Below are 23,415 nucleotides of genomic sequence, written 5' to 3'. Positions count from 1 at the left end.
CTAACTATCTGTTGTTTCAGGATTTATACTATATCAATCACTCTGGATGCCTACGCATCTGTGGGCCATTTTTCTTTCTTTTCCCTGATTTTCCTAGCTTTGCACTGTCGCCATTCCTGTACAGAAATCAAATTGTGATCCACCATTCGTATATCTTCACCTCCCACATCAACACTTCAGCTAATATATCCATCCAGTGTTTCAAGAAATGCATCTATAGATTTTTCTATGGCCTCATCTTCAGCCACAGCCAATATATGGTTTTAAAATTTATTCTCCATGTATGAATTTTGAATGCTTCACGGATGCATGTAATATTGTCATAGTTGATTGGAAAATGGATATGGCTGTAATCAGTAGTGAATGGCAGAACAATATACGGACGACTGTATGTGGACATACAGAAAGCAAATTAAAAAAAGGTGACCTAACTAGCTTGTATTATTGTAAGAGGCATATCTTTGCATGCAACTGCATTTCAGACTTATGTTTATCAGGTGCCATTCAAAAGTTTAAGACGTGTGGTAAAATGACACAACCTATCCTAACTTCTGTATAGTGCTGGAGATTCATGTGCAGACTAGTTTTTCTTATCAAGTATTCTATTACACAGAATGTACTGTATTACTTGAAAAGGTCAGGTTGCCAGCAGCTGCATACTGTATCTGGCAAGAGTATCAAAATCCACCCAGTCTGTTGAAAGGAATATGTTAAATAGATAAATCATCCCTGTACTTTAGCTAACTAGATCTAAACTTCCTTGTAGTGGATTATACTCAGAAATACTCAAGTTATTAATATTATTTACATTTACATTTAATTAATGCAAAGTCATGTTGGATGTTAATACATTCTTTCTTGGGGCTTTATTTATGAAATCTTCTGAATGACGTAATTTGGTTGGTTTAGAAGTTTAAGTATGAGCTAGAATTTCTCTCCACAATTTGCTGATGGATTTTGGATTTTTGCCTTTGACCATCCCTCTCCAACTGCTTGGAACTTAGAGACATGCCTCCTTGACAGCTTCAAGAAGGAAAAGGATCCGTAATGTTTGCTTAATGTAACAAAGGCGTTTTTGCGAAGAGAGAGATTTAGTGCAGTGAAAGGAGTCAGATTGAATTTTCCACTATCCACAGAATAGGTATAGACTGGGGAAGCAGCAAGTCAGCTTCCCCAAGCTTCCTTCCAGTATGTCTAGGGGTAGGAGGAAACGATGCTGTACACCTCTCGTAGCCTTTTATGTGCAAAGTTCACAGGGCATCTTTGCTAAATGGTGCTCTGTCATTATTAAATATTAACCCTAAGAAACTGTAGGGGCACAGGGGAAAGTATAAATTGGAAAACTAGCATATTCTCTTGTTTTTATTCACAATAGTGATAATTTGTCTAATTAAAAAAACATCCAATTTCCAAAGGTGGTGGCCTTAATTGCATGCATAACTAGGCACATAGCTACGCAAACGTGGCCATTATATGTTTAGGTACATACTTGTTTGCTCAAATGCAGGATTTGCATGTGTAGTTTACGTGTTCAGTTTTGAAAAGTATAGTTCAGTTGTTTAGAAAATGTAATGAACTTTTGATACAAAAGTATTTTCCTGATCCATACTTTCTTTTCTAATATGCATACTTTAAGATATCTGGTGTATATGAAACTTGTTCTACATTTGAATAACCATCGCAATGCTTTGGAATGGATCATTCAAACAAATACACATATCTCTATAATAATTAACCCATTATCCATCAATCCAAAATAAAGTTTAGAAGGAAAAGATGTGATAGTTCACATTTATTATTAATTATTATTACATACAATATTTGTTGATGGAGCAACATGTGAGCATTAAAGACACATCCCCAGCCATGAAGATGTTACAGTCAAAGAGCTTGATCCTGCAGCATTTTAAATTGCCCTATAACTGCAGGCTGCCCTATAACTGGAATGTCTGCAGTGTTACGGCCCCATTTCAGCATGCTCTTGGTACATTTACTGTGTCAGGGCTCGTGAGTGATGTGCATGGGCTTATGGTTGTTAGCTTTATGGCTGTCGTCCACGGTGCCTGTGCTGAGGGAATCCTCCTTCAATCAGACATGGAGCTTCTTAGGTCCCATTTACACTGCTCTGTCCCTTTTTACATGGTGTAAAGGGGCTGGACCAGGTGTAAGATCACCCTACGCTTGTAACAGCAAGGATCTGACTTACACATGCAAAGGAAGGAAATGCAGAGATTAAGACTGCTGCTCTATCCTGGACTGATTTTTGTAAAACAATGTAACATAACACAGTAATACATTTTTATGGCACCTGTAATGCAAGGATATCTCAAAAAGTTACGGATTCATCTTTTATGGATCAAAATAAATGACTAATTTTAAAATAATTGATTTTATTAAGGCTTTTGACACAGTGCCACATGACCTCCTCCTAAGCAAACTAGGGAAATGTGGTCTAAATAAAATTACTATAAAGGGTGTGCACATCTGCTTGAAAGGCCATAGTCAAAGAGTAGTTATCAATGGTTCTCATAGTTGGTGTGGTCCAGCAGGAGTCAGTCCTGGGTCCAGTACTCCTCAATATTTTCATTAATGACTTGGATAATGGAGTGGAGAGTATGCTTATAACATTTGCGGATGACACCAAACTGTGAGGCATTGCAAGCACTTTGGAGGAGAGGGTTAGAAGTCAAAACAACCTTGATAAATTGGAGAATTAGTCTGAAATCAACTAAATAAAAAATTCAGTAGAGACAAGTGCAAAGTACTGAAGTTAGGAAGAAAAAATCAAATGCAAAACTGCAAAATGAGGAGTAACTGTCTCAGTAATAATACAGCTGTAAGGGATCTGGGGGTTATAGTGGATCACAAATGGAATCCTGTCATAGGCTTCCAAGGGAGTTTGTGGAATCCCCATCTTTGGAGGTTTTTAAGACCAGGTTGGACAAACACCTCTCAAGGATAGTCTAGGTTTACTTGGTCCCACCTCAGTGCAGGGAGCTGGACTAGATGACCTCTCGAGGTCCCTGGCTGTCCTACATTTCTATGATTCTACATAGTGCTCATTCCATGCTCTTGGAGCTTTTAAATACATGAATAAAATGTCACAGTATGAAAGTATTCAAAATATCCCACAATGGACTGCTCAGCTGGTTCTAATGAATACCCACCAACGCTCATGATAAAAATAAAATCCCTCCATCTCAGTCAATTCAACCTTCACATAACCCCCTGCTAATTGACCAGGAAAGTAGGGCCAGGTGAAGATTTCAGCAGCTGATGTGCAGCTTTCTTTACACAAGGGGATCCATTTCTGTTTGGAAATGATGAAGTATTTTTCTTAATTTGAATGTTTGCATGAATCTAAGTGCTTAGATACTATGGGCTCAGGCGTATGGAAAACCTGGGTCGGGGGGGAGGGGGAGAGAGAGAGTGCTAGTGTTCGTGAAATGATTCTCTGGCTAGAGCTCTAATAAGATGTTGCGTGGGAAGATGCTGTAAAAACTTCCTCAGACAGCTATGTCCATACCGGTCATCCTATCGCTGTCCTGGGATTCTCTGGAGCAGAGACTGCCCATCATGACAAGTTATTACACATTGTTTAGTGGTTTTGTATTGTGCACAAATGGGGTGTAGGATGACACCACCAACCCGTTTTGACTTGTGACCTAAACCAGTATTTTAAAAAAAAAAAAAAAAAAACCAGAAACAATTCTCTGGAGATTAGAAGCTTTAATACACTTTAACCCATGTTTCCTCCTAGCCCATTTTAATCAATTCTTTCATATAGATTCAGTCTGGTTTTGTTCACTCACTCACTATACCAGTCTTACACTTGAAGTGCTTTGTAAAACTTATCTCTGCTGAACTACATCCCCTTTTGGATGTGAGAGCACTTGAATAGAGACAGCAGAAAAAACCACAGCATGGAGAACATGCCAAAATGGAGGGGCATTCCAGCTAAGAGCTCTGCACCCTCAGGTCGTGGACAGTTACAAGTAGCAATTTGCAGCCTGGTATACAAGGAGCCAACTCCTTGTTTAGGTATATCTGAGTTGAACCATGAGGACTGATGGAGAAATCTTGCAATTTACGCTAGCAAGGTTCCCACTGTACGCAACTGGAGTTTTGCTTAAGTAAGGATTTGCAGGATTTGGTCCTAATCAATGCTTAAAATGGGTTGGGATGCAGGGGCATGGGGGTGGGGTCACAGACCCAGCCTCCAAAAAAAAAAAATAAAAAGTCTTTTGGAGATGCCTCTGAGACATGTCACTAGCAAAGAGGGTTACAAAGTCAATGGGCCTCAGGATGGCCTGGAGTTGTGAAATGGGAGTGATGCTGATTTTGTTCCAGTCATGGTCCTTGATAGACCCAGCATTTCTTGGAGAACACTTCAAGCCCTGTCCCTTGCATATTTAATGTTCAATATAAGTATCTATAACTAATACCTAGTATACCCAATTCATTCTGTCAGTGGAAATCAGGCTACTGATCTGCAGAAATGAAAAGCCCATCTAGATGAGGAGGAAAGCTAAAGAGTGTGCCGTGACTGTGACCTCTTCTCCACTAAAGGGCTTAGAGCCAGGTGATGCAGCCCAGAAAGTCAGTGGTGAGGGTCAGGGCAAGGGATCTGTGAGATATTTTGATTGAGCTCATTCAAGTACTTAAAAGGTTGTTAAAAGGAGGGGTATAAAATTGTTCTCCTTAACCTCTGAGGATAGGACAAGAAGCAATGGACTTCAATTGCAACAGGGGTGGTTTAGGTTGGACATTAGGAAAAACTTCCTGTCATGGTGGTTAAACACTGGAATAAATTGCCCAGGAAGGTTGTGAAATCTCCATCACTGGAGATTTTTAAGAGCAGGTTAAACAAACACTTGTCAGGGATGGTCTAGAAGATAATACTTGATCCTGCCATGAGTGCAGGGGACTGGACTAGACGATCTTTAAAAAAGGGAAGAAGGAGGATCCTGGGAACTACAGGCCAGTCAGCTTCACCTCAGTCCCTGGAAAAATCATGGAGCAGGTCCTCAAGGAATCAATTCTGAAGCACTTAGAGGAGAGGAAAGTGATCAGGAACAGTCAGCATGGATTCACCAAGGGCAAGTCATGCCTGACTAATCTAATTGCCTTCTATGACGAGATAACTGGCTCTGTGGATAAGGGGAAAGCAGTGGATGTGTTGTTCCTTGATTTTAGCAAAGCTTTTGACACAGTCTCCCACAGTATTCTTGCCAGCAAGTTAAAGAAGTATGGGCTGGATGAATGGACTATAAGGTGGATAGAAAGTTGGCTAAATTGTCGGGCTCAACGGGTAGTGGCTCCATGTCTAGTTGGCAGCCGGTATCAAGTGGCGTGCCCCAAGGGTCGGTCCTCGGGTCGGTTTTGTTCAATATCTTCATAAATGATCTGGAGGATGGTGTGGATTGCAACCTCAGCAAGTTTTCAGATGACACTAAACTGGGAGGAGAAGTAGATACGCTGGAGGGTAGGGATAGGATACAGAGGGCCCTAGACAAATTGGAGGATTGTGCCAAAAGAAATCTGATGAGGTTCAAGAAGGACAAGTGCAGAGTCCTGCACTTAGGACAGAAGAGTCCCATGCACCGCTACAGACTAGGGACCGAATGGCTAGGCAGCAGTCCTGTAGAAAAGGACCTAGGGCTTACAGTGGACGAGAAGCTGGATATGAGTCAACAGTGTTCACTTGTTGCTAAGAAGGCCAATGGCATTTTGGGATGTATAAGTAGGGGCATTGCCAGCAGATTGAGGGACATGATCGTTTCCCTGTATTCGACATTGATGAGGCCTCATCTGGAGTACTGTGTCCAGTTTTGGGCCCCACACTACAAGAAGGATGTGGAAAAATTGGAAAACATCCAGCGGAGGGCAATAAAAATGATCAGGGGGCTGGAGCACATGACTTATGAGGAGAGGCTGAGGGAACTGGGACTGTTTAGTCTGCGGAAGAGAAGAACGAGGGGGGATTTGATAGCTGCTTTCAACTACCTGAAAGGGGGTTCCAAAGAGGATGGATCTAGACTGTTCTCAGTGGTGGCAGATGACAGAACAAGGAGTAATGGTCTCAAGTTGCAGTGGGGGAGGTTTAGATTGGATATTAGGAAAAACTTTTTCACTAGGAGGGTGGTGAAACACTGGAATGCGTTACCTAGGAAGGTGGTGGAGTCTCCTTCCTTAGAAGTTTTTAAGATCAGGCTTGACAAATCCCTGGCTGGGATGATTTAGTTGGGGATTGGTCCTGCTTTGAGCAGGGGGTTGGACTAGATGACCTCCTGAGGTCCCTTCCAACCCAGATATTCTATTATCTCTCCAGGTCCCTTCCAGTCCTATGACTCTATGATCTCCTGGATGTCCTTGGCTGGTCCTATACAACCCTGGCTGAATTGCTAAGCCTACTGTCTCCAAAGGTGGCCAGCAATTGCTGTCACATGGTGGTGAATATCCCCATTGATGCATCTGCACCTTAGGAGTGAACCAAGCCCAAGTCTTTGAGAATGGAGAAACACAATGTAAAAACATGGAAATCTTGGTTCCACAGTTAGAAATTCTTCATCATCTCAACTAGCCCATGAACAGCAATGTATTTCTCTGTTTATCCTTCCTCTCTTGTTAAATGATTCCGTATATATTTGTTACAGATGCTGTGACTATCAGTGTGAGCAGGAATGTGGTAACCGCAGCTGTGCCAAAGCTAATCTGTATTGTATCTCACATTTGCTTCTTTTCCTGTGTAATTGAGACCAACTGAAACTTCTATGAGAATGAGTTAGCAGCCCATATACACTGCAGCTGTTAAACATGCTGTACATTTTTAAGATGTTTATAGTAATCTTGTCAAATTATTCTCAAGAATATAATAATGATTGCTACCAACATCTGGTTTTATCATGCGTGGCTGGAAAATGAAGCGATACAGAGAAGAATGGCATGTTTTCTGAGGAAGTTTGTCAAGTGTTCAATACCTTTTCTCTTCTCGACCCCACCCCAGGAGATTGTGGGATCCTCTCTCATTGTGACATTTCATTGAGCTAGACTGGCTAAACCAGTAGAAAATATACTATAAGCATATAAGCAATAGTCCTTTATAGGCAAAGTCTAATTGACCTTTTCTCTGTCTAATTTTTACAAAGGTTTTAAAAAAAACACATATGCTGGGTATCCTTTTAAATAGCTGGCCCAGATGATCTCTTGAAGTCCCTTCCACCCTCGTATTTCTATAATTCTAACTTGTATGGTAGCAAAAATATTACTGTCTTTGAATTAGTTTATAAATCCACACCAGAAACTCTGAGTGAAAACCCAGCCCCCACTGAAGTTAATGGCAAAACTCCCATTGACTTCAGTAAAAAGAAAAGGAGTACTTGTGGCACCTTAGCGACTAACAAATTTATTAGAGCATAAGCTTTCGTGAGCTACAGCTCACTTCATCGGATGCATTTCCCAAATGCATCCGATGAAGTGAGCTGTAGCTCACGAAAGCTTATGCTCTAATAAATTTGTTAGTCTCTAAGGTGCCACAAGTACTCCTTTTCTTTTTGCGAATACAGACTGACACGGCTGCTACTCTGAAATTGACTTCAGTGAGGCCAGGATTTCACCCTTAATTTTAAAGGTCACAAACTCTCTTCTTAGTCCCTCAGATCTAGGTTCTCTTCTGGGCATTCAACTGCCCTGGATTCCAGTGCAGTACCTTTCAGGATCAGTCTCCTAGTTACCACTTTTGCTGACTTTAGGTTTGATCCTGAAAGGTACTGGGCACACAGAACTCCCGCTGATTGCTCAGTGCCTCTCCAGGTCAGGCCTAAAGGTTGCTTGTCCCATATCCTATCACCTTTTGGAGAGGGGAAATAACAAGATAAAAAGTTTGTCAGTGAGATGTTACTTAGGAAGGTAGACGATGCAAACACATGACAAGGTTTGCTAAAGCCCTACAGTAGAAGATGCAGTATAACATTTTGTTGTTTTTCTCTCAATAGTTTCACTGCCTTTTTCAAAAACTTACCCGTATTTGTTCCTTTCTTAAAGACCCAAGTGCAAATCCAGCCTACATGGAGGAGAGAGTGGCCCACGAAGCTTTGCAATTAGAAAAGCGCCTGAGCCTACTATCCCATTCAAGTCGCCAGGGCAGTGGAGGTAAGAAATGCCTACGATCAAGCTATGATACAAGTCTGGATTTTATTTCAGTGGTCTTTTTCTTGAGGCTTTTGACATAAGAAAAACATAGCTTTTTAAAATATTGAGCCTTCCAAATGTATTGGACAAGGTCACTCTCTTAGCTCCCATTGCTTTAAGGGCATGATCAAAAGTCCACTGAAGTCCGTGGGACTATTTCTGTTGTCTTCAGTGGGTTTTGGATCAGGCTCCAGAGCCCCAAGTCAGGAAGGTACGTAAGCATGTGCATAACTTTAAGCAGGTGAGTGGTCACATTGAAGTGAGCAGTCCCGTTGAAGTCAGATATGTGATTAAGTACCTTGCTGAATTAAGGCCTATGGCATGAAGTGACTTGCACAAGTCACACAGCAAATCTCTAGCAGGGTGAGGAATAAAACCCTGGTTTCCTGTCCTTTGACATTAAACCCTTCCTTTTTCTTTGTCTTTGGGAGCGTGTATGCATGTCAATCTTAAAGACATTTACATGTGGAGGCATAATTTGGTGCTTAGTGTTTCTAAATATACATTTACTTCCAAATATTTTTAAAAGCCAATAACCATTATAACTTTCTTTGTCCTCAGTAAAAATCTTCTTTGTAAATAGATTCACACATTCCAGGGTGTATTTCTTGTGCGATGCTCTGGATTTATTATTCTGATTTTTACTTATTATATATCTTCTGATAATAAAACTAGATCTTCCCATCTGAAGCCAAAGAACATGAAAAACAACAGTCAAGAGTCAATGAACTTAGTGGGGAAAAAAAGGTTAGATTTAGGGGGCTATATTTTTATTTCCTTTGCATCCGTGCAAATCCAAAGTGACACCATAGAGTCCAATGAGGTTACCATTGTAACTGAGAATAGAACTTGATTCATGCTCAGATCATTGAGTGGTGCAAATGGACACAGCACCATTGAATTCAGCAGAGGTATACCTATTTACACTAGCTAAGAATCTGTTCCATCAAGTCTAAAATTAATACTAACAAAATGACCCATTGTCTACCCATTAATTTCCATTCTTAAGTAAGAGGGCAGAAAATCACTTTTTATACCATAATACCTTTAATTGGGATCAAAATGCCTGGCTGTCCTTACCATGACAATTCATAGCCTTTTCTTAGTTTTTCAGTTCCAGTGAGTGCTTCAGATATGTATGACCCTCTGTGCAAATACTCTTGCTACAGCTACTAGTGGTGAAAAATCATTTTTCAATCCATGCATAAATGTATCATAGCAGGATATGTGTATATATTATGGATACAAAACTGTCATCATAGCCATATCGGTTACATTTTCATCTGCTCATGTGATGTACAGTTTTGTTTTTCTTTGGAATGTGGTAGAATTTAGTTTCGGGTCTATCAGCTAAAAGATAATCTTGAGCTGAACAATTGATTTTTATATCTGATGCCTTTAAAATGTTGACTTTGCAATTGTTCAGTTAAAATTAATTGGTAAGAGATAAAAAGCATCAAACCAGCCTTGGCTTGGGGGGTGGACTAGATGACCTCTCACGGTCCCTTCTTGCTCTACATTTCAGGGATTTCTGTGAAACAGAAACTCATTCAACAGCTTCAAATCAAATACAAATGTTGAAATCTAATGTACAGCTCATGGCAATTTAGAATTAAAAGTTTATATTTTGGAATATCCTCAGATATTTTAAGGTTCTTTGGCCTACTTCTCCTCTCTGGTGTAGGTTAGGAGTAGCTGAACTGAAGCCAGTGAAATAACACTGGAGTAGAACATATGCTGATGTATATTTTACCCCAGTGTTATGTAATTGGCTTCAGTTCAGCTATTCCTGATCTACACCAGAGAGGAGATTCAGGCACATAATCTTCAATTTTAGCATAGAATGTGATATATTTTCAGAGATACAATACATATACACTAAGGGCACCAAGTTGTTTTTGAATCTTTTTCTGGGAGTATAAATTGTAAGATGCACTCTGTTAATATGGCAGAACCAGCCCTCTCCTGAAACAAATAGAATTCCATGGTCCTCTCTGCTTATTTGTCCTTTCCTTGCTTTTAGTTTAATTATATTTTGAACATGGGTTGATCTAGTTTCTTTTATTCCAGGAGATGATAGAAGCCTTTCAAGTTCATCTTCAGATACCAGCCACTCAGACGCTAGTGTTGGGAGTAGGTTAACTATATGGCCTGAACAGTCTTCGGCCAGCACTTCTCAAGAGAGTCATGGACTGGTACCTGCAAAGGGCATTCATTTTGGGGAAGAAAAAACACTTGCAGAAGAGGCACGTGGCACCACCAGACTACCTCCTAAGCCTCTTCGGTCCAGACAGCTACAGGAAATAGGTCGTCAGAGTTCTTCTGACAGTGGGATAGCTACTGGTAGTCACTCTTCTTACTCTGGAAGTTTCTCTTCCTATGCTGGGAGTCTGGATATTTGCCACGGTGATGAGTTTGGATCATTGCTTAGCCTGCCATTGAACCTTCCTTCAGATCAGAATTTATGTACTTGCCTGCACAGTGAACCCCAGAGGAGCTTGGGCTCAGAATATCAGGTTCCTAGCCCTGTCAGACATATTTATGACACACCCAGGAGTTTATTACAGGCAGCTGCTATAGACGTACAACACAAGAGTGTGGATTCCACCCAATCAAAGGACCAGGACCCAGCACCTCAAGGCATTAGTGACCCTAAGCTGCTGGTAGCACACTCGGAAACACGGATGGCACCTGAGCAGAGCCAAGACAGCGGGAGGCATGCATCCTTACTCCCAGAAAGCACCAAAGACTCAAGTGATGAGACATATGTGGATTTTGTTTCGAGGTGGTCAGATGTAAAACCACAAGGACAGGTGTTAGACTCCAAAAGTAGTGAGCTGGCACCACCTAGTGGAGTCCCAGCTGACCCCTGTGAAATATATAGCCCCCACCCTGGGATGACAAGAGCTCTCTTTTCAGCTTGTCCGATCTGTGGTGGACTAAAGGTAAATACCTAATACTGAGCAGATGCTAACAAAGACTTAAGTACCTTATTTAACACCATTAATTTAAATGACTTAAGGATGTAAGAATAGTTGTGAATTGCAGCCTATTTCTTTTTGGAATAATGACATTTGTGCTGTTTTATGGGTATGTTGAAAGATTCAGTAGATGGCAACCTCTCCCCTTCTTAAAAACCATGTCTGGAACAGGAAAACATTGAAACATATAGACCATCAAGCATTATCTTTCAGTGGACCAGATTCTTTCCTTGGATACACATGAGTGACTCCCATTGACTTCAGTAGAAATGTCACAGGCACACTGGAGGGTTGAATTTGTCCCGTGATAATTAATTTAGTACAAATGAGTATGTCTTGCTGTTGGTATTCCTTGAGTAGAGTGAAGGGAGGCTGAAAAGGATGGATGATTTGCTAGGATAGCCATTTTTTTAAAAATGCGTATTTATTTTGACAGTTGGTTTGTGTTCATGACCGTAGTGTGTGAGCACCTCGTGAGCACCAATGGTGGAGCTTCTGACTGGTGAAGGAGAACATAAGAGCTACTATACTGGAACAGACTAGTGGTCCATCTGTATCATGCCACTAAGAGTGGCCTGTGTCAGATGCTTCAGAGAAGGTGCAAGAAATCCTGCAGTAGCTGGTTATGGGAGAGCCAGCCCTCAGGAAAAGTTCTTCCTAACCATCAATAGTTAGAGGCTGACTTAAGAACTGAAGCATGAGGGTTTGCATACTTTCCTACACTTTTTTTGTTTATTTTAAAATGTTTACTATTATGATTCTGGATATTCTTGTTATCCATATAAATGTCTAATCCCTTTTTGCATCCTATTAAATTCTTGGCCTCAGTGATATCTTGGCAATGAGTTCCACGCTCTATTAACGCATTATGTGAAGAAAATATATCCTTTTACTGGTTTTTTAGAAGATTTTTTTGTGGTGTTTTTATTGTGGTTGCTAAACTGGAACAAGATAAAGCTGTGTTCATGTTGGTGAGGCATAGAAAACCTGGGAAAGAGAGAGAGAATGTAAAAAATTAGGAACTGAGGTATAAACTGAGAAATCAGGCAAAATTATCTCACTTAGAGAAACGGTTGTTAAATAAGGTAATTTAAGTGTATAATTTTAAATGAGTATGTGAGAGAGAACAGGTTTTCAAATTCAGAAGAAGTTAATAAGCTTGTTGGGCTATTGTCCTTTTCTTGTCCTGCAGCGCTTCATGAGCTTGTAGTGCAGTCTGTTTTAAAGTCTCTGGGTACTAGAGGATGGTATTGGCACTGTACGTCTTCAAAACTGTAAAGGACTGAAGTCACTACTTCCCCTTTTCCAGTCTGCTCCCTGATTGGACGATTGATTCTAAACGCATTAGACCAGACACCATGTAGAGGAAAACTGTGATGCCACTGTACTTTCAGCCATTCTAACAGTAGGGAAATGTTGGAAAAGGTCTTATGCAGAATGGACGGTAATCTAGAAAATAAAGAGTAACATGAGAAATGCTGCCCTCCCTTGAACTTGTTTTAATACAGGATAAATACTTTTGCTTCTCTTCCCTGCCCATCTTAAAGAACTCTGAAAATATGCTGTATTGAATTATACAAATAACAATTGTGTTTTTGTTAAAAGTAATCAAAACCATTATAGCAAGATCAATTATTTTAGAAAAGACTACTGGACCCTGTCCATGCCTTCTTGCACATAAAATGGTGCAGGCACAAATCCATATTTTGTAATTAAATAATTCCTATTCTATGTGCTGTGAATAGGATACATTTGGGATACCACTAGGAGCAAGCTGAATTGAATCATGGATTACTTGACATCAGTTCTCCACATCTATTTGAAGATGTTTAGAAAGCCTTTATTGGGCCATTGTTTTACGTGCTTTTGCAATTTCAGATAAACTGTTAATTAAATTGTGTTGATATTTTTAAATTCCTGATATTTAGTCTAAGAAAATGAGATGGAGAGAACAGTATAGTCCATAACAATAATGAAGTACAGCAGCAGTTTTTCATGTTCATCCTTGTTAGTGAACTTTTGCAAATCTTGTAGTCCTTACTCAGGCAAAAGTTTATTTCAATGATAATTTGACCAAGAAAGAAGGGAGTAAAAATGTCAAGACTGGAGCAAGTACAGATGTGCAGTGTCCTCTGGCAACAGAACCAGCAAGGGAGGCAGGATTTGGGGTTATGGTGCAGGGATGTAGACACCTGTGTGTCAGAGAGCTGTGTACCAAGGGACTGAAATGGGTCTGGGATAGAGGATGGAGAATGCTGGATGTGGAGGGTAATATTTGCCTTTTCTAAGAGTGACTCCAGTAGCTAGTTAAGGAGCAGAATCGAGAAGGGCTTATCCACTCCACTAGCGACTGGAAGGATGATGACCAGAATGCAGGACATCAACATTTGGCGTGTAAACTGGGGATCTTCCAGGTTCAGATGGAAAATATGGCAGTAACGCTTTCCTGTTTCACTCAAGGTGAAGAATATAACCACTGAGCAAATCTATTGTACATTGAAATAAAACATAAAGGAACTAGAAATATATTAGCATCTGAGGTTTAAGATTAGGAAGTAAATGTCCAAGCTCTTTTGTATTCTGTGGTACATTGCCCCAGTGTGCACAAGATTCCCTTCATTATAAACTGCATTGTGTGTGCCTTTGCCACTGTCATTTTCATATAGGTATTTTCAGTTATGCAGATAAATATTTTAGCTGAGATGCCTTGTATACATCGGGCATATTTTAGGCTCAGAATCTTGGATTGTTTTTATTAAGGTTTGTAGATTTATTACTGGGCCATGTTCATTCCGTTTCCGACTACCTAGTCACTATTAGAATGGGGAATGGCACTTCACTGTACATATTTTTTTTTCTGTAACTTCATTTGATGCCATAGTTTAGGAAATAACATCAAGATTTTTATAGGGTGTTGGTGTTGGGTTTTTTTAAACTCCTCCATTGTTTGTAAAATTTTAGAAGCCTGGAAATAAAACTGTCTTTTCCAAGTGATTTTGTCCTTTTCCATCTGGCAGATACAGTTTCCCCTGCCCCAACTGTCATCCTCTTGCATTTTGAATGGATATGTGGTGTACCAACATCAGTGAAGGTAGCAAGAAATGTGCCTAACTATGGAAATGGTGACCCCGATCTTATATTCCTGGCTTACCTCAAACTCTCATTGATTTCAATGGGAGTTTTTTTGTGCATGAAGAGTATAGGATTAGGCTAAGGTTTTGCTAGTTAACTTGCTGTGACCCAGTCAGCATAAAAATTAAAAGCATTGTTTTTCTATGGGTCTGTTATGAAACACCAGCAGATAGTCAGCCAGTTTGATTGCTTGATCATCTGGAAATACCACTACCTCTGTGGAGATGAGGGTCCTGATTCACTTACAGTGGTACAAATCAGGAATGACTCTACTGAATTCATCCATCTATGGTACTTGTATAGCTCCCATTATCATAGTATCTGAATGCCTCACAACCTTCTCCACAACACCCCTGTGAGGCAGGGAAATGGGTGTTATCCCATTTTACAGATGGGGAGCTGGAGCACAAGAGCGCTAGATTCACAAATGGCACGTCAATGGTGCAACACCTAACTCCCAGGCTTTGGGGTATTCTGGGGTGGGGCGCTCTCAATCTATCCTGTTGGAAATTTGTAAATAGTTAAATATTCATTGGGCCAGAGAGCAAAAGGGAGAGTCTGACTCTCTAGCCTGGTGGTTGGGGCACTCACCTGGGATATAGGAGACCCAGTTTCAAGTCCCTGGTTCAAATCAGGCAGAGCAGGGATTTGAAAACACATCTCCTACATTCCAGGTGAGTTCCCCTATCTGGTGGGCTATTGGTGATAACAATAGGTGGGTATCTCTGATTTTTTGTGAGAAAGAGCTGGCCTGTCTTAGGCCCTTAACTCCAGGGTTGGGTTCACAGGCTGTGACTGAGCAGAGTGAGGCACCTCCCTCAGGCCTGGACTTAAGTGCCTACCCAGTCCTTTCCTTGGCATTTCCTACTGGCTAGCTTGGGTAGCTACCTTGCTCAGCTTGCTGGCTGTTGTGAATCCCATTCTGAGGCATCTAACTCTGTCCATGCACTGTAAAGTGAACCTGGGTGCCTAGCTGAGGATTTCACTGAGCATCAGGCACCTAAAAGTTTGACATTGCAATGCCCAAGTCCCTTTGTGGATCTAGCCCTAAATAACTTGCCCAGTGTCACACAGGAAGCTTGTGATAGAGGACAGGCTTGAACCCAGGCCTCCTGAATCCTATGTCATTCGGGATAAACTCCTATAAAATGGGTGTGAAAGAAGAATGTCTGTAGGATGTAAATCTGTAGGATGTGTAATGGGATGGTCACAGACAATTTCATTGTTACGTCTGTAAAGGGAAGTTTTTCGTTTTTTTTGTTTTAACACTGAAGTTTTCATTAATGGAAAAAAAAGATGCTAAGGAAATCATAGAGGTGCTTTATAATTAGGCTGGCAAAGCTAGATTTTTTTAAAAATAATTTTGATGGTGAATATTGATTATGTTTAAGCATTTTTTATATCTCCATTTTAATGTTCACAGTTGTACAAAATTTTAAGCATTTTTTCAATATTTATCTGTTTACATTTTCGGAGTTGTGGGAAATAATGGGGGGATCAGATAATTATTTAATGACTAGACTGAGATTCAGAAAGTTAAATCTTTATAACCTTCAAAACACAAATTCTCAACATCACATGTCAAAATATATGCACAGTAAATATCTTAAATCAAACTCAAATAAGTTCTTAAGCAACATTTTTCTTACTTTGCCTATCTGTAAATTTTGATTATTATCAATGGAAATATTTTTAATCATTTTGTGTTTTTACGGTGAAATCTGTGTTTACTGATAAATTTAATCCTTCCACATCTGTTTATAATGTACAGTATCAGTATACACATCCATTTTTCTACTAGTGTCATCACACGCCCATCTCACTAAGACAGAACTTCTCATTTGTTCCTTGTAATTTCTTTGGTCTCTTCTGATTTCCAAATATAAAGGACAACATAGGATGACATATCATTGGCAAATATACTTATCAATATTTAAACCCTGTTTGTTCAGAGGTTTGTGTAATTCAGCTCACCTAACAAATATGATACTTTTAAGTCTTATCAGCACATATACACATTTTCTTCTAAATGACAATAGGTAAGCTTTGTTCAAAAAAGATTTTTTGCCTTTCAGTCAGCTAGTACTAGAAAATCTCTACTACAAAAAAAAGTCTTGCTGTCCCTTGCGTGTAAGTCAGTGTGTTCTGAGGCTTAAAAATTCTGAGAAGTTATTTCTATATGTAAATCACCTGCTGATTAATACCGCTATGAATGCTTTGCATTTCTGTACTTCTTCTTTTCATTTGGGGATTTTAAGTGCTTAAAAAAATTAACCCATTTTAAAGATATTGAAACAGACATAGAGAGGACCTGACTAGATCAGATCAGCGAGACAGTAGCAAAGCAGCTCTGTCTCCCATTTCCCAGGTCTAACTATCAGACAACACTTTTTATAATCTTTTTTTCCATCTTTGAACATATACATTGAACCTCAACAAAAATATTCTACTACTTTTACCTTTAAAACTCCAGGGCAGTTCTAAACTGCCCGGAAAGACTGTTCAGTTTTTAAAGCTCCACACCTTCCTCGTCTCACTAACACTTCTACGATCAGAGCTGTAGGCAGTTCCTGAGCATTCCCACTTATCTGCTCTCATTTTTCATTTAAAAATATTGGGTTTCAGAGTAGCAGTCGTGTTAGTCTATATTCGCAAAAAGAAAAGGAGTACTTGTGGCACCTTAGAGACTAACAAATTTATTTGAGCATAAGCTTTCGTGAGCTACAGGTCACTTCATCGGATGCATTCATAGGCGCTGATGCTGCACCACTGAAATCAATGACCAATTTGACATTGACTTCAATGGGAGTGAACAAGGCCCATAATAAATTGTGGTCTTTGTCTTACGTAATTTCTTTTTCTGTTAGAAACACTTTAATGCATTGGGCCAAAAGTTGACCTGATACCATTTCTTTCACAGAGGTGCAGTGAAGAAGCGTTGAAGCCCAAATGCTTTAAAATACCTGATAACAGACAAATCCAAAAGTTCCAAATAAAAAAAACAACCCACTGATTATTGTGCAACATGTTGTAACCTAGTTATAAAAGGAGAGACTGTCACACTCCTATACAAATAAATAACAGCCCAACAATAAATGATATTTAATTGCGCAAAGAAGAGGTATGTCTGGGGATCCATTACATTTGACTGACTCACTATGAGAATGGTCTTTGATGCCATTGGCATTTGGCATAAATCAGAACAGTTTTCAGGCTTTCTATTTCTATCCATTTCTATTAATAATATTCTCTTCAATTACATCTCATTTGGTGCTCTTAGTTAGGGCCAGACTGTGATATCTTTACTCACAGTGAGTAGTACTTTGCTTCCCATTGACTTAAATGTGGCTACTCATGGTGGAAGATGAACAAGGGTATCATAGCATGATGTTTCACCTGCATCAGTTTATTTTCTAAGGCTATGGCTACACTACAGAGCGTGCAGCTGCACCATTCTAGTGCTCCTAATGCAGACGCTCTAAGCTGACAGGAGAGAGCTCTTCCATCGACTTGCCTATTCCAGGCCCCGCAAGCGGCGGTAGCTATGTCAGCAGGAGAAGCTCTCCCACCGACCTAGCGCTGTCCACACTGGCACTTAGGTCATTGTAACTCATGTTGCTCTGGGGCGTGGCTGATTCAGACCCTTGAGACATAACTTATACTGACATAAGTGATACTGTGTATGTAGGCAACAAAGCTTCTACAGAGACAGTGACAACAGCAATTATCTTTTGCATGAACTCAGGGCACCTTAAATAATTACCTCATAACATCCCCCTGAAACAGAGAAGGAATCTGAGGATCACTTCACTCACCACTGAAATGCAGCCACTTCTGAAGCAGTTTGCATCAACTGAAAACGGCACACAGCAGCAGTATGCCAGTCTAAGCCAGGAAGGGAAGAATACTTTCCCAAATGAAGCTGTTAGGGAGATATTCTGTAAAATAGGTGGCCAGAATGCAATAATTGGAGCTGGAATTTGGACAAGACCCCAGGATTAACATCCTTACTCTTATAAAAAGTGCCATGGGATCCTTATTGGCAAGTGATGATGATCTTTTTATATCTCATCCCACAGACAGTACCTCCAGTGATACAAGGTTCCTTAGCTCTATTGGTTTATTACTGACTCAAAGAGAAAGAGAGTCTTCTACTTGTATTATCAGCATCATTTCCTATATGACCTTATTAGTGCTCCTTGGAGGTCTTCCCTGCGAATACTATAATGCATGGCTCCCAATTCCCCAACAAGCAAGATGAGGCCTAGCTTCCACATGAGTTGCTAGAAAATGTTTTGGTGAGGTTCCCTGTAGTCTTTGAGAGATGTGGAGCACCTGCAATTTTAATGGTTGACCAAAGGTCTCTCTAGAAAAGCACAGGGAGACTGAGAGACTGGTTTGGAGCCCTACTAAAAGAAGTTTTTTGTGTCTGCTGCTGCTTTCAGCGAGTGGGCTTACTCCTTCAATTTGAGAGTAGAGGCTGACGCATTAAGTGCTGAAGGTTCCTGATTTGATCACCACCATCAGCATAACTAGGGCCCGTTTTTTGTATCTTTCAGATGAGATGTAAATTAGATAAACTGACCATCTGTCATGAAAGACCCCATCGCACTTTTCATCAGAGTAGAGATCTTAATCCAAACTGGTTATTATAAATAGGAACTATAGGAGCTCAGCACCTCCAAGGATCAGGCGCTAAAAAACTAGATTGCCCAAACATCTACATTTGGAAAGGAACTGGCTGGCATAAAAGAACTGGTAAGTGAAATGGTATCAAACACCTCAAGAATGATAACAACTAAGGATGATTTTAGTATATTAATTCGCTGTAGTGAAATAATTGCTTAGAGTGCTGGGTGGTCAACTCACCATTATTTATCTGCATGGCCTAAGCAGACACTTTTGCCAAAGCATTTGTCTGTCGGTGAGTTGATTAGGATATTGATAGTTTGGATATTGATCCACTTTACCAGGTCAGAATGAGTAAATGAGAGAAACTACATGTACTTGTAAAAGAAAAAGAAGGTGAACAATATAGGATATACAAGAGCAAAAATTACAAGAGCTGACTACCCTCCTCTTTCTCATATGGGAGCAAGAGCTTCTCTGGGGAGAGAGAGAGAGAGAGAATTAGCTGTTTTAGATGAGACGGAGGAGGAATCTTGACAGAGAATCAGGAAAAATGGTTGTCTTCTGAATTGATGGTAAAGAGTGCAATCAGAACACTGGGACTATGGCTAAGACAGGAAAAAGGAAAAGAAAGCATTTTTTCTTCTGAATCAAACCCATTCCTCACTAGAAGAATTATCAGTTGGAACACTATATAATGTAATGGCGGAATCTGCCAAAAAGTACATCATCCTTTACCTTCCTTCTTTTAAGATCCAGAAAGAAGAATCACCACTCCAGCATCACACAGCAGAAGACAGTATTCCTTTTACCCATTCAGTCAAAGAAAAGATAATAGAAGAGACTCCTCTTATGAGAAGGATATACTGTGGAATATGGGCTGTTCTGGGGATGACAAATTCTGGCAGAACCCAGGGGCATGGATTGTGCCCTAGTTATTAAAGCAAATGGCTGGGGTTAGGGTTTCTTATCCAGATGTACCTTTGACTTGCTCTGTGGCCATAAACAAGTAATTTAAGAACGTCTGTTTTCCTTTGTCCATCTGCAAAATGGGTATAATGTTCACCTACCTCACAAGGCTCTTGTGAAGCTCATTTAAGCCATATTTGCAAAGATCTTGTGATTAAAAGAAGGTATGTAAGAATTATTATTTATTAGCCAGCGGTGCCAAAGTAACTGCATGAGTCAGAAAAGGACTCTGTAAATGACAGTAGGATAGGAGTGATATGCATGAAATGTCTGGAGGCTTGGCAATAATCCACTATGGACATATGGGACTTGAAGGTGATAGAAAATGGATATTGAATGGACCTAGAGTCTTTTACCAAAAACCTTTTCCATGTAATCACTTAAAGTTGACAATATGGACAAGTTTGCATTGATGACTTCGACCATACTGATCTAGGAAGCCTAATAACCCAGGAGCACACCTGTACCCTTATATGGACTATATGCTTTTCAGAGCTAGCTCTCAAGAAGGTGACAGACATAGCTACAGAGTGGGCAGTAGATTTTTATCATCAACTTTACAAAATGCCAGTTGATATCAACTCAGAAAATACATCTAGGAGTTATATGTTCAGAATAGGACAAGGGCAAGTTCAGAAAACCATCAGTAAGTCATTCTAGTGTGGATGGAAAATCAATAGGCATCTGCCATGCAGGCTCTAAGACTAACATGATTAAAGTTTTTTTTTTTTCCTGCAAAAAGCGGTTCTTGGATCATTCTGCACATTACTACAAATGTTCTCATTGGAATACTGGAACTGTATGGAAGTCATCTTGGGAAAAGCTTCAAGTGATTCTTCAGACTCTACACAGCAGAGCGAGTAAGGACTCAATCCACTGCTGCTTCTACCTTCTCCCATCCAGAGTAATAGCAACAAATTTCAACAGCTTGGCTGTTCGCTCCTTGCAGAGGTCAGCACAGAGCATATAGTGTGATTAGGATAGATACGAGGACATGAACTTTCTTCAATGCAATGCCATAAAACTAGCCATTCTCACTTTTCAGGCACATCTTGCGCAGCAAATTATGATGGTAAAGTTGGACAACATGGAGTCTGTTCCCTCCGTGTTCTAGAAAGAAAACACAGGAAATGTGAGAGAGAAATGACCTAGTGGTTTGAGGGTGGGACTAGATTTAGAACATCCTGAGTTCTAAGCCTGGCTCTACCTCTCTCTTCTTCTGTGGCCTTAGGGAAGTCAACAACGCCTCATTTTGCCCATCTGGTAATACAGGCATGATAATATTTACCTCCTTCCTGGAACTATTGGCAGGATTGAATAGATGATGTTTGTATAGCACTTTGACTATGTAAAGTACTATATAAATGCTAGCCCTTCACTCATTCCTCTCTCAGGCAAACTCTCTCTGAAGTCAACAGCACTTTTGCCAGAGAAAGGGCTGAGTCAAGATTCCAGGATCTGGCCCGTGGTGAGATGCTTAAGAGCAGTTAAACTTGCAACGCTTCTATAGGTATTCAAAAATCTGCTGAGGAGCCTTAGCAGGGAATTTCCTTTAGTTGGCCAGTCTCCTTGCAAGCCAATAATCGAGTCATTGCTGGATTTTCTTTATTGTGAGCTAGCTCATATGTAAGTTTTTTCAAAGGCCGTGGTCAGGCCCATGGCAGCACAAAAGTACCTGGCAGCACAAAAGTACCTAATGCTTTAGATGAGGAGTTGAGGATTCCCCTAGCCTGAGGGAATTCTTGCCTGATGTAAAGTCAGCATAGCTGATTTCTTCCAGTCCCATCTGCCGCACCCCACTCCCTCATGGTATGGGAGCATATTGTAGATAGAAAAGGATATGACAGGAACTCATTGTGCTCTGGCTGGTCTCATGGCTCATTGGTCACCATCACAAGCTGGTGCAAGTTGAAGGAGCTTGGAGTTTAAGCTGCTGTAACTCACTCTGGGGATCAATTTGGCCTCCAACTAGACCTGGTATTGTGGAGCAGACAAAGGTAACTTAGAGCAGCCTTTGCTCTTCCATCTGCTCTGCAGCATCTGCTCCTGTGAAGTTTTAGATTTAGCCATCATGTATGTAACAATACTATGTCGGATTAAAAAACAGTTCTTAGATTGTGAGCTCTTTGGGACATTTTATTATGTAGATATGTTGTCGGTGCCACTTTAATCCATATGATAGTAATAATTCCACCCAATTGAACTGTTGTTCAGGACAGGATGTTTTCTGAGTTTACAAATGCATAGGGTACAGGAAATAGTCTCTTCTTTGGCTCCAGATCGGAAACGTGCAAAAGAGAAGCAGTAGCACAAATTAGGGACAGGAAGAGCACTGACAAAGGAGGCCTCCATTCTCTGGTATGGTTGAAGCATGCACACACAAGTCCAGAGGGTAGGTAGAAAAGTGGCTTTAGAGCCTTTTATACTCCCTTGATCCTGGGGCATTTGGGTCCTGGTCCTTAGTGTAAATTAGAGGAGCCAACTGCCAATGAATTCAAGGTACTGTTCCAGCAGCATGGAATCAGCTGGGCATAAAAGAGTCCTGCCAGGTTCTTTCTTTCCCAGCTATCCCCTCTGCACGGGTTATTCTAGCAGCTTTGTGCCACCCCAAAATTTCCCAAATAGCATATCTAAATTTTGTGCAGCACTGTGCAAAACTCCTCCAGTTGAAGTGAGAGTAAGGGTTGTTGCAGAGTGTGTGGGTGTTCAGGTGATGATTGCTATAGAAATCCTGATAATAGTAATTAATAATTTGCAACACTACTCTTCATAAGCAGAGGCAACATGCAAGGCAGACCCTGTATCTGGGTGAGTATCAAAGAACTGCAAGGTGCTCCAGGGTTTGTGATTAAGTTTTATTGCTGGTGCCAATTTTTAAATTCAGTGATGGGCTGCAAATAAGCTAAAAATAATTTTTGTCTTCACTATATTAAATTTTGCTGTTCATGACTTCTTGCCCATTCATTCTTTCTTCTGGCTATTTCCCGTTCATGATGGATCTGTGAATGGGAAATGGACAGAAGTAAAAGTAAGAATGGAGAAGTCATGAACAGCAAAATTAATATAGTGAACCAAAAAATATTTTAGTTAATTATTTTAACATATTCAGTGATCACAGGAGGAAAATTCCTTACCTGTTGTTGTTTTTTTCTGGAGAAGTTGACTAACCTCAGCTTTAAACAAGGGGCAACGTCCAGCAGTTAGAAAGGAGAGAAATGGATACAAAGGTGTTTTTCATGAAAAGCTTCCATTTTTATCTGATTTGGCTTGCTCATGTGTTTTGTTATGGCCCCTTGTGTTCCTCTGTTTGTGTGGTGAAAGAAACTAAGGTTATAACAAGATTTTTACTTTCTGTCCTTATGTGGAATGGGCTTGAAGGAAGGAGTCAGACCCTCATCTGATATGAATTGGCACAGCTCTACTGGCTGACGACCTGGTCCAAGTATATTTTAAGTGCTGGTTCATGAAAGCAGAATTTTATCTGTCACTTTTTAAGAACAGTGTCAATGGAAAA

The 23,415-nt window shown here is 40.3% G+C and overlaps 1 protein-coding gene across 1 annotated transcript in view; it reads left to right on the top strand.

Moving 5' to 3' along the window:
* DOK7 (docking protein 7) overlaps positions 1–23,415 on the top strand; it is a 107,643-nt gene that overhangs the window by 37,754 nt on the left and 46,474 nt on the right. The window contains exons 6-7 of the mRNA XM_038399713.2: positions 8,044–8,151; positions 10,261–11,135. Coding sequence (XP_038255641.1) covers positions 8,044–8,151; positions 10,261–11,135 — 983 coding nt within the window. The remainder of the gene's footprint in view (positions 1–8,043; positions 8,152–10,260; positions 11,136–23,415) is intronic.

This window comes from Dermochelys coriacea, chromosome 4 (genome assembly GCF_009764565.3).
Source record: "Dermochelys coriacea isolate rDerCor1 chromosome 4, rDerCor1.pri.v4, whole genome shotgun sequence".
In the NCBI taxonomy this organism is placed as follows: domain Eukaryota; kingdom Metazoa; phylum Chordata; order Testudines; family Dermochelyidae; genus Dermochelys; species Dermochelys coriacea.
The sequence above is the reverse complement of the archived record's forward strand: the minus strand, read 5'-3'. Positions and strand labels throughout refer to the sequence as shown.